This window comes from Poeciliopsis prolifica, unplaced genomic scaffold, assembly GCF_027474105.1.
Source record: "Poeciliopsis prolifica strain line A6 unplaced genomic scaffold, Auburn_PproV2 SCAFFOLD009, whole genome shotgun sequence".
NCBI classification, from domain to species: domain Eukaryota; kingdom Metazoa; phylum Chordata; class Actinopteri; order Cyprinodontiformes; family Poeciliidae; genus Poeciliopsis; species Poeciliopsis prolifica.
The window spans coordinates 7,775,785-7,790,309 of record NW_026562384.1 but is presented as its reverse complement, the minus strand read 5'-3'; the positions used below and the strand labels follow the sequence as shown (position 1 = coordinate 7,790,309).

Sequence of the window (14,525 nt, the reverse complement as noted above, 5' to 3'; positions counted from 1 at the left end):
TATGGGTCTTTACTTTGAATGGATCATTCTAACACATAAACATGCTTTCATCTAAATCATTCGAGGGGAGCCACCTCAAGTCTTTTGCAGCCTCTAAAAGGTTTTCTCTCAGGATTTTTATGTATTGACTTCTATCCATCTTCCATTCGATTATGATGTTGCTATGTTTCACTGAAGGGATGATAACCTTCAAATTCACAGCACCAAAGTATTAAATTATAAGCACATGGCATATAGGAATTATGGCTGTTTGTTAAGTCCAATATGAAAAAAAACAAACAGGGTAATTTATGTAGCCATTTGGTGCAAAAGTGTTATTTTTTGAATTAGAAATAAATTACAATTTTAGTGAATTTGTTCAAATTAACTGTTAGAATCTCATTGTGAGATTTTTTTTCACTTTTGTTTGAATTGTTTACTTTTCACACCAAAATCTAATTAACCTCAATGACTAATTTACTGCAAATATTCCATTTTTCTTTGTAATGATCTGTTTGAAAACTGAAGCAGCCGATCTCTTTTAAAACAGAGAAAGCAAGCCCGTTACTTGCATCTAGAAATCAATAGCTGTCTAAAGTCGACTGAAGTAATGTAGACTGAAACAACTCATTATTGGTTTTTCACTTGGACTAGTATACAATTCAACTATTCTTTTTCAAAGGACCAAAACCAATGTATTATTGAAGATCATAATCAGGAACAACTTAACATTTCCAGCATGGAAAGTGATCTTTCATAAAGGCACTTAAATCCACTTTCACACATAAACACCTGTGATGTTCAGAGGAGCAGTGTTGTATAAAGTACTGAAATCTCAGAGTCAAGTAAAAGTATAGGTACCTCTCCAAAATATGACTTTGGTAAAAGTCCAAGTCACTGACTGAAATGTTACTTGGGTTAAAGTCTTAAAGTATCTGAAACGTCTTGTTACTTAAGTATGGAAATTACTGTAAAAATGGATGTACTCAAGTAATGTAATGAAAAGTACAAGTAAAAAGTAAAACAAGGCAAATGCAGTTTGAATGACATTTTTTATATTTTGGTAAACTTGTTAAATACACTTAAAATAATGTACACAACCAAGTGCAGGCAAAAGTAAACCTGCTAATAGATAAACCTGCAGGCAACATTTAGTTAAGAAAATTAGGTGCTTTACCTAAACCACAAGGTTAACTTTTAAAGCCACAGGCTCCACCCACAGAAAGTCAAATCAAGAAAACAAAATAAAAACTAAGCAATTACTCCTAACTACTTAGTTAGGAGTAATTGTACAAAATAATTAATAAGAGAAAAAAAAAATAAACTTGTAATCCAAAAAATACAATAATCAAATTAACAGCCAACACTCAGTACATTCTGATGACGTCACCAACTCTCTCCCGGTGCAACACAATCTAGAAACAAGCCAATTGAAAATAAAGCCGGGAAAATGTTTGAAAGACCAATATGAACCACACTCCATACCAGTAAGTGGCAGTAATGCTACTTGAAGTTTCTTGCCAACCGCCAATAAACTCAACAACAAGAAGAAGAAAATGTTTGAAAATGACAGATAAGGATTAATGTAAACTGAAGCGGGAACATCGCGTGTGACCCACGATGCACCGCGCCAGTCCAAGCTGCAACAAATCGTAAGATTGTGTGTGTTTGTGTGTGTTAACTCTTTAATTAGGTCCTAACTCGTGTCGGCTCCTCCGTCACAGTGACGAGTAACTAAACCACACATTGAAAATGGATCGGAGTAAAAATATGCAATTAAGTTCGGAAATATAGTGAAGTAAAAGTGAAAGTTATCAAAAATGTTCATATTCGAGGAAAGTGTGAAGTACTCCAAAATATACTTAAGTAAAGTAGTGAAGTATTTTTACTTCGTTACAATACAACACTGCAGAGGAGTGCACAGCATGCACTTCTTGGTGGTGGATTCTGTGCTGGATATGCTCACAGGGCAGGGAGTATCTGTTTGCAACACTGCCAGGGATGATGCAAAAAGTGTAGTGTGGAAATGTTTGTGTGTTGTTTGAAACGTTTCCCTGCAATGGACTGGTTATTAACTCAGGGTGTAACCTTGCCTCTTGCCCAATAAACACTGGAGATAGGGACCAAGCCCCCTGTGGCCTGCAAGGATAAGCAGGTATGGATGGAGGCCTGGAAGGGACATTTCCAAGATTAGATATGGTGATGATAGACAAAGCTTGTCTCAAAAATGTTATTATATAAATACTTCTGAATAAAGGATGATACAGCAGCATATTATGATAAGGCTCCTTGTCAGCTTTGTACACCTGAAATCATAACAACAGTTAATTAGTTGTGTTGGTGGAAAAATGCCTTAAGCCAGTTCAGACTTGATGTTGCAATCATTTGAATGCCCATATAACACCTCTCCTAGAAATTTGGGAACATTTAAGGATAGCAGGATGTGTGCAAAACTATTAATATTCAGCTGAAAATAAAAGACACCTGCTTATTGCAGTCATTGTCAACACTGTTGGCATTTACACAAATTTTATTATGGCCAAGGTCAGAAAAGTTCAAATTCTTCACTCAAGAGCTTTAAGGAAAGCCTTAGGAGTTGCTTTTCTTTCTCAGCAAGAAATTGTAGCTTTGAGTTCAGCCTCTAAATTGTTGGCTCTGATTCTGTACCTGTTGGCTGCTTTTGTGGGCATTTGCTTGTGGGCAGAGATGCAGACATACACAGATATCACACAGTACATGCAAAACTGCAAAAATGCATTATTTATCCTTCTCACCCTGCTGGAGATTTAACTAAAAAGCTGTGAATGGCTTTCCTAAAAGACCTGTTGTTTTAGGATGTGAAAATTGATCTCACAGAAAGAAAAATAACATACACAAGCCAAGAGTAAGTAACATCGTGTCTTAACAGAAATACACTGTGAACACTCCAACAGTGCAAGGAAGTCCTTGGGTTTCCTGTCCAGATAATTTGATTTAGGTGTCTTCAGCACTTACTTACAGGACTAATGTGCTCGGTGGGATTTATTTTATGTGTCACAAAAACACACACAAGGAAAAATGTATAAAACTTCAGTTTGATGTATTCATGTCACGTTACAATTTGGAATCAAAGAACTTCTTAACATCTCTTTGGAACATTGTAAACATTTGAAAATCTATGTTGAGTTACAACTTAGAAATCATTGTTTCTTCTCTCTACTGTTGTCTTAGATCCAATTTTAATGAGTAAAGAATGTAGAACATCACCGAAACCTTTACACTTAAAAACACACCATGTTGCTTTTTTGGAGCATGTGAGAACAATATTTTTTTCCCTGTCAAAACACTTACTTTGAAAATATTTTAATCTATTCTTTGGACACAAAGTCACTCGTATGATGACAGGTACAACCAAGTAATAGAGAAGAAGAGCAGACATTCATCAGTAGTGACACCTACAAAATAATGTTAGCTTTGGCATCTTTACAAAGAAGGATCAAACATTAGCACTGGTACACAACTAAATGCAACAAAAACCTAGTCACTATCACACAATTGCTATACAAATCAGTATCTTTACCACACTACTGTGTACATGCCTTCAATTTCAAGAAGTGGTGTGACAGCAGTTTTAGAAATTAGTAGTTAAAAACTCCTTTAAGTAATTGTTTTATGAATAAATGCATGTTTAAAGGTTGTTTATGATACTTTTATTTTTTACCGTGTGCTCAAATATTTGGCTAATTTTTACGGTGAATGCAGAATTTTTGATGTTTGAATAATTTAGATAATTTGCAGTATTCATAATATAGCCTTCTCCTGCAGTGAACAGTATGCAAGAACCACCCAACTTTGTGATAGTTGGGTGGTTTCTAATTTAGTACTTACTGAAAATACTAAGTCAGAATATTTGAACAGAAGTGATACTGTCATCAGACATATTGCAAGCAAGCTTTCTGTACAGCATAAACCATAATTGCAGCTCAGATGACCTTTAAAATGAAACAAGCGAAGGTTTATTTCACTTTAGCTGTGTTTTGTTTTCACTGTTAAGTCAGAAGTCAGCCAGTTCTCAGTTTGAACCTGAGCGAAACTGAAGTACTATAGCTTCAAAAGGAAGTGTTTATCTCTTTCTTTAAGTTGAGAGGGAAAAAAAACACTTTGGCTGTTTCAGTCCCTAACAGTTTCATTCGATTCAGTGAGTTACCTTCTTTTAACTCTGAAAAGGATCTATGGCTCATGTTACCTCTCTAAGCTAAAAATCTATTCGAGCCTTGTGGGCTTGAGATCTAAAGATTTAGTGTTGTATTCAGGTTGCACAGTTCTGGCACATACACTTGAGGTTTTTGTTTTTTAGCATGTTTAACAGAAGGTCCTTTTAATGGAGACTTTTTTGCAGTCAGACTATGCAAATTTTACAGATAATGCATTTGCTTTCGCCAGAAATGAACACATTGCTTAACAGACTGCATATTGTGACAGTACATAATAGGTGATATTAACATGTGCAAACATGGCGGAAAGTTATAAGTATCCAGATGGGGTACATGAATGCCAGTATCTATGTTGCACTGTAATTGGTTCTCTGTAAGGAAAACCCTTGAGTTCTGCCCCTATAAGCAAATTACTCAGACTGTTCTTTTTTTTTTCAATATGCCACAGGGAAAATAAAGAGTTTTCCTTGTAAGTCATCCTTCCTATTCTCAAAAACATACTAACCTTCATAGTGTTGTTGTCAATTTATACTATTTTGCATGAAATGTGTCTCAGACATTTCCTACTTTATGTTTAGGCCAGAGGACTGACCTAAACATATGAATGTCATGTTGTTATGTTCTACTTCTGAACCTCATTGTTACTGAAGAAACTATCCTAATAAAAAGAGAAGGTGAAACACTAGTGATTAATTATGATGTCCAGAGAAAAATGCTAAGCTTACAATAGAGAAGCGCAAGTTTTTCTTTAACCTTTCTTTCCATTTAAGCTAATTGAGCTTAAATGGAAAATATAATAGCCAAAATCTTAGTTACTCATAAAACCGGTGAGGCTATATCCCAGTGTTAGCCGGACAGCACTACACACTGACTGGCACAGATACTTTATTGGCAAACATCAGATGTGAGTTTATTGAAAAAAATGCATGTGTGTCAAGACAGGTGTATATTTAAAAATAAATGATTTAGATATGTGCATTTTAGATGGCATGATTTTAAAACACTGTTGCAGCAATTTCCACATTGAATTAACCCAGAATTGGACATGTATAATGAAGCTGTCCTGCAGAACCTGCAGACAAGACATCTGTTGCTGTCATGAAAATCATTAACTATGATGTCCTGAACATTATTAGAGTACAGGATAATGCCACATATCAAAATGCTAATGGAAATCATGTAATACTGGAATGCACTATGTTGTTTCACAGCTTTGCTTGCAAAACTGGACAGTAGACACACATTGTACTGACAAATTCCCATTCTTAAATCATTTGGATCACTATAGATGGTCAAAAAATGCTGCTCAAGATACTCCTACTTATGAACTACCTGTGACTCTTTCTGTCTTGAAAGATCCTTCAAATGTGGCAAGAACTGTTATAGTTCTCCCTTCCATGGCGTGGCATCAGAGCGGTTAAACACAATCCATCTGCTATTCATGCAGAGACACTGAATGCTTTTTACTAGGCCCAGATAAACAGATGTATGGGCACCAGAGGACTGACCTAACTAACTGCAGGGGTGAGTTGTCAGCAACAACAAGCAAACAGAGTATTCATGGTCAACACTAAAGGAGAAAGTTCAGCTAATTACACCATAGTTCATCGGGCAGACAAACACGGAAACAACAGACTATCTAATGACACATCTAGTCCCCCTTGTTGTCTGGTGTGGAATCCCTAATGGGGAAAGGCAGACAATTGTGGGTGCAAGGAAGAGAAGTGTATTTTCAAAAGCACTGATGAGGGAAAAAAACCTTGAAAAGACAGTACAAAAGAAAAAAATGAACATGGCGACATTTGATGATCTGAAAATAGTGTTAGGAAACATAACATGTTGGTGGAAATTGGGTCAATGTGCACACAATAAGGAATAAGGGGAGGTTTGGAGAGAAGGCAAGAGATGGAAAAAGGTGTGAGAGAAGGAGGGAGGTCAGAGAGAAGTGGGGATGGGCAGAGGAGGAGGGGGTGGTGGTGTTGGGGATGAGCCCCCAGTGCTCAGCTGTCAGTGCTTCCTCTGCAGGTGGGGCAGGAGGAGTGCCAAGTCCCTCTCTCCCACTCACACAGACACCCATGCATCGCTTTATAATGGATGCTTTACACTGGTGCCAGAGAAAGACTAAGGCTGAGATAGAGAGACATGGTGAGAAGACGAAGGAGCGATGTGGGGGAGGGCTGGGTACTGGAAAAAGAAAGAAACTGCTATGAGAATCAGGGAAGAGAGGAGCTCAAGAAAATGCTTCAGAGATCACTCAATATAGGTGAGACAGGGAAGGTGATAGACAACCAGACAGGAACTTCCATCTAGTCATTAGACCAATCAAGAGAGGAAACAGACAAGACACTCTGAGTACAATGTGATCCTGCAATCGGTTTAATTGATCTAAAGTCTAATAGGATCATAGAGCATCAAGGCACAGCCAGCAGCTGCAGCTACTGCCACTCACAACTGCCTCTGTCTGCCAGGAGTGCTATCAATGCAGTCTGGACAACGATTTATCAAGAATCATGGATGGCGTCTACCTGAACTAATGATTTGTCAAAATCTTCTTGGAGGGATTGCAAGTCTTCAACAGATGACATTTTCTGTAGTCACCTCGTTCATCAGCAGTGATTAGATTTCAAAAGCAATCTCAGCAGTGCATCACCAGATGGTCCTCATTCTATTGTCTTGGAGGATATTGCTTAGACAGTGTGCCACATGGCGGTCAAGCTACTGGAGCTGGGAAGTCTAGCTGTATGCTGTTACCTTGGTTGATGGGAGCATGGATTTACTAAAGTACTCAATTATCCTCTGCCTCTTTCGGTGACCCACTGCTTGTCTCTTTAACACCTATAACTTCATGCTTTATTGGCTCAGCTACCTGCTGCAAGCTGAGACAGACTGATGCCTGGAGTACCTGAATAAACTGCCTTTACTCTTTTCGGACCATTCATCAATTCTTCATTCCTCTGCTCTCTTCTGCCAGGGGACAGGTAAAGCTGTCTCCATCTGATGGACAATCCAATTGGGTATTACTTAGTGTTCACCCCAAACTGACAAGAGGGCCTCGAAAAATGTTCCTCTTTAATATACCAAGATTTGTACCACTTTTAAAAGCACTTTTAAAAGTGCTTTTTAAAGCTTTCCTTGTTCAATAAACCTTTAGATTCATTTTATTTTAGTAAAGCAATGCAAATAACATTTCTGAATGAATTAGGGTTTTTGCAACATGTTTCAAGTTCAATCTGCCATTTTTATAAAGCAAATTTGCGTTTCTACAATTGTCAAATTCACTGTTGTTCAAAGAGGAACTGAATAACACAGCATAGGCCACTTGTTACAAACAGCATGCTTTTCCACACAATGAATTGCCATCGTATATAGCGGGCAACAAAGCAGAGTAGTCAGCGTAAAGAAACACAAGCATTCTTGCTACACAGAGATGGCATCCCCGTGGTTTAATTATCGCTCTTGTCAATTGCTGTGGAAGAGAACGGCACCTGACAAGGCGTGCCCCCATTCTCTCATTTCATATAGACCCTTTTCACACCCTGAGATGCACAGACATCCTTCAGCAAACAGCCAAATCAAGCCTAGATATAGAGGCATTCTATTGGGCCAAACATGCAGGTAACGTTACAGTGTCGAGGCGCTGAATGCCACTGACATCTGAGAAATGGAGGTCTATTCAACTTTGACAATTGTCCCTGGTTTCTCTCAAGCAGGGGGAATTTGCACAACAATGACAGTTGCATTGGCTATGAATAACATCCAAAGGATGAGGTTATGCAGCTATCTTTCTAGCTGATTCAAATTCATTTCCCAACTCAGACAACATCGTTTTATTTGTTACCTAAGCTCGATAAGAAATGGAAGCCTGAGCTTGCAGGAACAAACATGACACCTGCTATAGATGACGTTGATAGCACCTCTCCACGATGAGCAATGGCAAGAGGGACATTATGGAGGGTATGCTTTTAGACTTTTCCATAGAGAAATGAACCATTGAAACTGATTCCAGAGAGTAGACCACAGATATTATTTTCAATGGTTCAAAGGTTACAGATGTAACATGGCAGTAAAATTAAGGCATATCGATTCAGTAATTCATACAAAAGGAGGCCCAAACATGAATGCATGGAAATGTACATACTTTTACAGACTACTAAAACAAGAGTATGGGTAGTACCCATCCAATAAATTTCTAATATTTGCTCGTCTGTACTTATGTTTAACATACTCACTTTGCAACAGTAGACTGCCCACTGACAGAGGGGCTTTTTTTTTTTTACCTTTAAACATTATGACAACATGTATAAAATACAAATATAAAAGATTTGTCTTCAAGCTAAAATGTTACAGATTTACATTAAATATGATCATATTTCAGTCATAAAAGAGATTGCCATTGGGTTCAATACCTGTAATAGATTAAGTCCTCCCCTAGTTCCACAAGTACTTTAAAAATGTAAATACTCTACATGAAAGAAATGTACAGGTCAAATGCTCATGGCTATGGAAGGGTTAAATCCCCCAGCAGCTACAGCCACAACAGATTGACAGGGGCAGATTAAATAGGGTCTCAGAAATGTTGCTGACAGACATTTGAATTGAATACCTGCCAGAAAAAACACATAAGTGAACTGAAATCACCACTGCTTGACATGAATTCACACAGAAATTTGCTCCTTAAACACATCACTCAGATAAAAAAAAAAAAAAAAAAAATATATATATATATATATATATATATATATATATATATATATATATAAAATATTGCACACATTGTGTTAGATTAACCAGAGATGGTAGTTTGATTTAGATATTGTGCATTATTTCTCCAAATATAAAAATAAATACTCATTCTGTTGGAGATTGCACAGCGTGGGGTGGGTAGTTATTCTCTGTTCTGGCCATTTTGAATTGAGATGACTCACCAGCCTACATACTTCAAAATACTTTCTCTTAAAGGTCATGGGAGCCTGTTTCTCTTTTCCATTATTACATCAGAGTAACATCACTCTAACAGAAGCCACAGTATCTCGCTCAATCAGGAACAAGGGAGTAAAACATTAATTAGAAGGACTTTCCAATCCCATCCTCTATGAAACTGCATGATTCACAAATCCTAGTCAGAAAATCAACTGAAAATGAGCAGCAGCCATGAATGAAATTCATAATCAAGATTTAAGTGGAAGCTCTCTCTGAACATCAACTTCTGGATGTCATGAAAGATTATATCACCTAATCATCTTATGTGTGATTATTTTTCTTAATTAGATTCATAAACGGGTCTTCTAACTAAAAAAAAAGCACTCATGCAACACTCCTGGATCCAGGTGGCTTGCATGTGGCAAGAGGGATTTCCCGCATTATCAAAAGTCTCTGCACTTCTTGCAGAACTGCAATAAAACCAAAGCATTTAACATCTGTATTTATGGTCCTCAATAACCCAGAAGTCTTAATAAAAATGAAAGCTGACATTGGCATGAAGGATCCTCCACACTAGCTGTCTTTAATGTCCAAGACATTCCATTAAAACGAGAGCACTTCCTTAGAAGCAGAGCTTTTATCCTGATTGCTTACAGGAAGAGAGAGGGAGGGAAAAAAAGGAAACCAAACGACCTTCAGCGCCTTTGCAACTAGCCCCTCACATGTGATCTGTGAACAGAGCCGTTTCAGACCAGACATGCAAAGATTAAATGCAAATGCTGATAAAAACATGCAAGGGTGTGATATGTTTGTTTTTTATTCCAAATGAGGAAGAACAAAAAAAAAAAGACAATGTGGACTTGTAAATGCGCCTAAGGAAATGTATTCAAATCCATAACTGGTTATTTGGTATTCCTATCATGTACGGAGATGCCATCTTACTGTTTAAATCATAATGATTATTATGAAATGGGGAAAAAGAGAAGTCTGCATGTTCAATTAGTCCCTTTACGATACCAGATAGATAATATGTGGGACTGACTAATGCCCTTGCTTCAAAAATTCCTTTGCTGTTTTTCTGTTTGAAGCCGAAAGAAGAGAAGATGTAGATGGAAATTCCTCCCTCCCTCCCTGTAACTCAACAATTGTTGAGCTACATTTAATAAGCTGGTCAGAAACACTCTACTGCCATGAGAGACTGTGCCTTTAATGACCATTTCGCTTCTTCAGTCACAGATGTGCAGCGAGATGGGCACATAGCGGACCAGGAAGCCATCTTATTAATAGCAACACACCACACATGCAGCGGACTGGGGAGCAGAAGCCTGTAGCGGGAGAAATGGAGAGAGACTGCTGGAGACGTTGCATTGTTTAACTGTTTTGCGGAGGCAGGGGAGACAGATGGGTCCAGTAAAGGGAAGATTAGTTGTTGGATTCAGTCTGGACTGGAGTCTGAGATAAAAAATAAATAAATAAAAAAATCAAGTCCACATGAGAGGTGGACAGGTCCTCAAACAAGCCAGAGGGGGAGAGGCTATGTGATGGATGTATCTTATGACTGGCACTCTCGACAAGCCCACGTGAGGGTGGGCACCGAGGCCGGGCCGGAGGAGCAGGTAATCAAAGACAGAAGCCGCAGGGCTGGGATGATATAAGAAGATTCAGCTTATTAAATAACCTTCAGGAGGAGTACAGAGGACCTACGCCACCGATAGGCATAAAAAAGTGCCTGTTATATTGAAAGTCTATGCAGAATGTTCACAGGGAGTGCACAGTATGAGTAGAACCGCTGTCATTAAAGACACCAACACACCGGGGGAACTTGGGAACAGTGCATTGCCGTTGGTTTGCTTTTTCTGTAATCTTTTTATTTGGATTTCAATTTCCTGGATCTGAGAAGAAGCTAAGAAAGAAAGAAAAAAAAAGCTTGTGTGAGTGTTGTGTATTTCCTCAAGTTAATCTTATCCAGTGTTACCTTATTTCTCATAGGAGTCCAAATACAACACATTCAATATAAAATCACACCTATGATTTCAAGGGACACAGGATGAGATTATGGTTTTTGTGCAAATGGGAATAAGGAATCATCAAGAGATTTAATAATCCGCTTACATTCATGTTTCCAGAATTTATATTTAAATGTAAAAAAAATAATTGCTTAAAAAACTGGTTCATATTTCAGAAATATGATGTACTGTGCCCTGCTAAAGTATACATAGTCTTTGGAGTCTTTTGCAATTCCTAACATTATAAAAACTTCATAATATTTCTGAAGGATCTTTATGCAAAAGGCCAAAAACAATTAATGCTGAATTTTGAAGTGGAAGAAAAACAATTAATTGGTTTCAAATGTTTTTACTAACACAAATCAGAAAAGTGTGGCAAGCATTTATGAGTCCTGTTAGAATAGTTTAAGTGAACTGAAGCAGCCATTTCAGAAGGACTGTCTAGCTTACCCCTGATTACTTGATCAGTAATTGAGAAATGTTGCAAAAACTAATGATGGATGTGCACAGCTGTTTTCCATTTACTCAGAATGAGCAATAGTAATTTCTTCAAAGAACAATTGGTAATATTTAAGTCTCTAGAAGTGCACACCTAGAAACATTACCAAACAACCTGTCGTCTTAATTCTGCAAATTCACTTTTCGTATTTTTACTTGTAGAAAAACTTTAAAACCCTGTATATACTAAGTTTTGCTAGATAATTATACACTACTCTGAAAATGTTGACATATGTGCACTTCTGTGGTTGTATGGCAAAAAGTGAAAAAAAAAAAGTTAATTATGTTGCACTTTATGAACTCTTTTACAATGCACAGTAACAAATTTTACATCAATTTTCACAGCTATGCAGATAAAAACCTTTTTTGTTTCCTCTCTGTTTATTGCATTGACTTGGCAACAAGAGCATCCCACCAGCTTTCGCTACACTGACTGCTTTGAAAGCAGGTGCAAAAAGACACTCCTCCTCTCGGATTTCCTGTCACATCCTGCAGCCCACTCCAGTCCTAAACTTTCTATAATTACAACAATCTGTGCTCCTAGAGAGTCTGTGTGAAATCTGATTGCCATTGGTAACATTCACAGCAAGAGTCCTGCTGTGATAGAAGGCTTCCTGTTTCAATTTCCCAGGATCCCTTCAAGTTTTTGCTTGCTCCTTTCTTTTTCACCCCATCAGTGGGGCATACATTTCCATTCAGGGGGAAAAAACAGACCCGGTAATATCCAATTTACTGGAAGGCAGAAGAGATGGTTTCACTTGCAGTATAATAACATGCTACATGAAGCGTGGCATTACAGAGTGCATATAAAAAAAGGCATCTATGATAAAAATTCAATCCAAAAGCAGTCATCATTCATTGGAGGAAATCAAGGCAATTAGTAACACTTTACTGCAAATTGTGGAACACATAAACAGATTGCAAACATTGGCATTGTAACGGGTCCAGAAGAAGTTCAGCTCACATGACCTTCTTCAAATGCACAATGGTCAACTAATCAAACATGCAGAATTTACTGGAGTATCAAGAAATTGAAAATGCATCCATTAGTGTAAGTTGGCATGCACTGTTATTGTTTCTGCGTGATTCAAATGCTCAGTTGCAGCACAGCAGTTCCTGCCTACAGTAAGTTTGATAATCTGAAGAATGTACTGCACCTAAAAGCAACACCCTCCACACTAATGGTACTCTTGATAAAGTTGTGGAAAAAGTTTCAAAATAATCTCATGGTTTAGTGCAGCTACTTACTGCTTCTGTAAGTACTGGGAAGACTAAATGACAAAGCAGGTATGAACAACAGCAGGGAAACTATTCTTCACAGTATTGATTTTGTTGCAGAATTTTTTTTTCTCGAGACTTCTACTCATATAAAAATGCGCTCAATTTAAAGGTCAGATTTTTTATTTATTTTAATTTTGCAATCTGAGTTCATGCTGTAAAAAATTGTCTTATTTTAATGCTTCTAACACATCTTTAGCAAAAACACCAATATGGGTGCAGGGCACAGCTGAATATACAGAATAATAATAAAAAAAACCCAATCAATCCAATGTTTTCAATCGTATTTTCCAAAAGCAAATTGTTTACCTCATGTCAACATGTATGCTCTGCAGGAAGGACTAAACGGAAAGCTCTCTTATTTGAAACATTTCCACTACATGATTTGATCTATACGTTGCACACACAACCAGAGCTATTAATCAAATCCAAGACAACACACAGCTCTTAGATCTGATGCATGAATAACAGTTTTCAGGTTAAGGACGATAAAGTTGGCTCTGCAGGAACACAGCTGGAGCTTGATATCCACAGATGGAGCTCAGCACCAACACACAGGTCTTATTTGCACAAGCCAAAGTGCTTCTTTCAGAACCTTACTTATGTATTAGCAGTAAAGCTCTATCTTAATTCAGCGATGCATTAGAAGAGCATGAGCTTGAGAGACGTTTATTGGATGTCCACGTCAAACACGAAAGCTGCATAAAGTATTAAATAAAGTCATGGCCAACATGAGCAGTAAATCATCATGAGATAATATTAAGGTAGCCAAGAGATAAACAACACGCTTTAGAAAGAGGACAGTGAGAGACTGTGTGCATCATTTAGCCTTAATATAGCTACCTCCTCCTTATAAAGCCATGTTCTATTTTACCCTGTCCTGAAAAAAAAAAAAAAAAACATAAAGCAACATGCTTGTGTCTAGCATGAAGACCTAGATTAAAAAAAACTGCAGGGATTGCTCAAAATTACATGTGGGATTAAATAAGGGGTTATTTTGGAGTGGCACTAATACACATGCATGCTTCTTCTTCTTCCAAATAGTTTCTAGAGAAGCTTTTTTTAATGTCCTACCTTCAGAGTGATGGGAGAGGGTGAGCAGACTGACGCAGGAAGCTCCGATCCCAGATCCAAATACGGTAATGCGGTTGGAGTCCCCTCCGAAGAAGCCGATGTTCTCGCTGATCCACCTCAAAGCCTGAATCTGGTCCAGCAGCCCATAGTTCCCTTTAGCAGCCTGATCACCCGTGCTGAGGAAGCCTGAAACATGGAAAGATGAAAGACCATAAATAGCAGAGAAAACATCTGGCTTAGAAAAAAATGAAAAGAAAATTCTAGGTTATCTACAATACCTAACCCCATAGTTGCATTGTCACAGGAAGCATCATGATGAGTGACAGCTGCAGTGAAATCTTGACTTATTACATGATGTGGTTGTTAGTAAAATCTGTCCACTTTTCATCTGCACCTTATGGAAAATCAATGGCATGTCTTCCCAGGAGAACATCAATCATAGATTAATGTGCACTTGGCAATATTGACCAGTTCAAACGAAACCTCGAACATCTGTGGAAAACCTATTGACTTTGTGTGAAAACGACGCGCCTTTTACATTTCGAATAATTTTCCCTATTTTCCTCTGACATATTCC

The 14,525-nt window shown here is 37.8% G+C and overlaps 1 protein-coding gene across 3 annotated transcripts in view; it reads right to left on the bottom strand.

Moving 5' to 3' along the window:
* Nucleotides 1-14,525, bottom strand: part of nlgn3a (neuroligin 3a) — a 175,446-nt gene that overhangs the window by 40,893 nt on the left and 120,028 nt on the right. For all 3 annotated transcript variants that reach the window (XM_055034166.1, XM_055034167.1, XM_055034168.1), the window contains one exon: nt 13,949-14,134. In XM_055034166.1, coding sequence (XP_054890141.1) covers nt 13,949-14,134 — 186 coding nt within the window. The remainder of the gene's footprint in view (nt 1-13,948; nt 14,135-14,525) is intronic.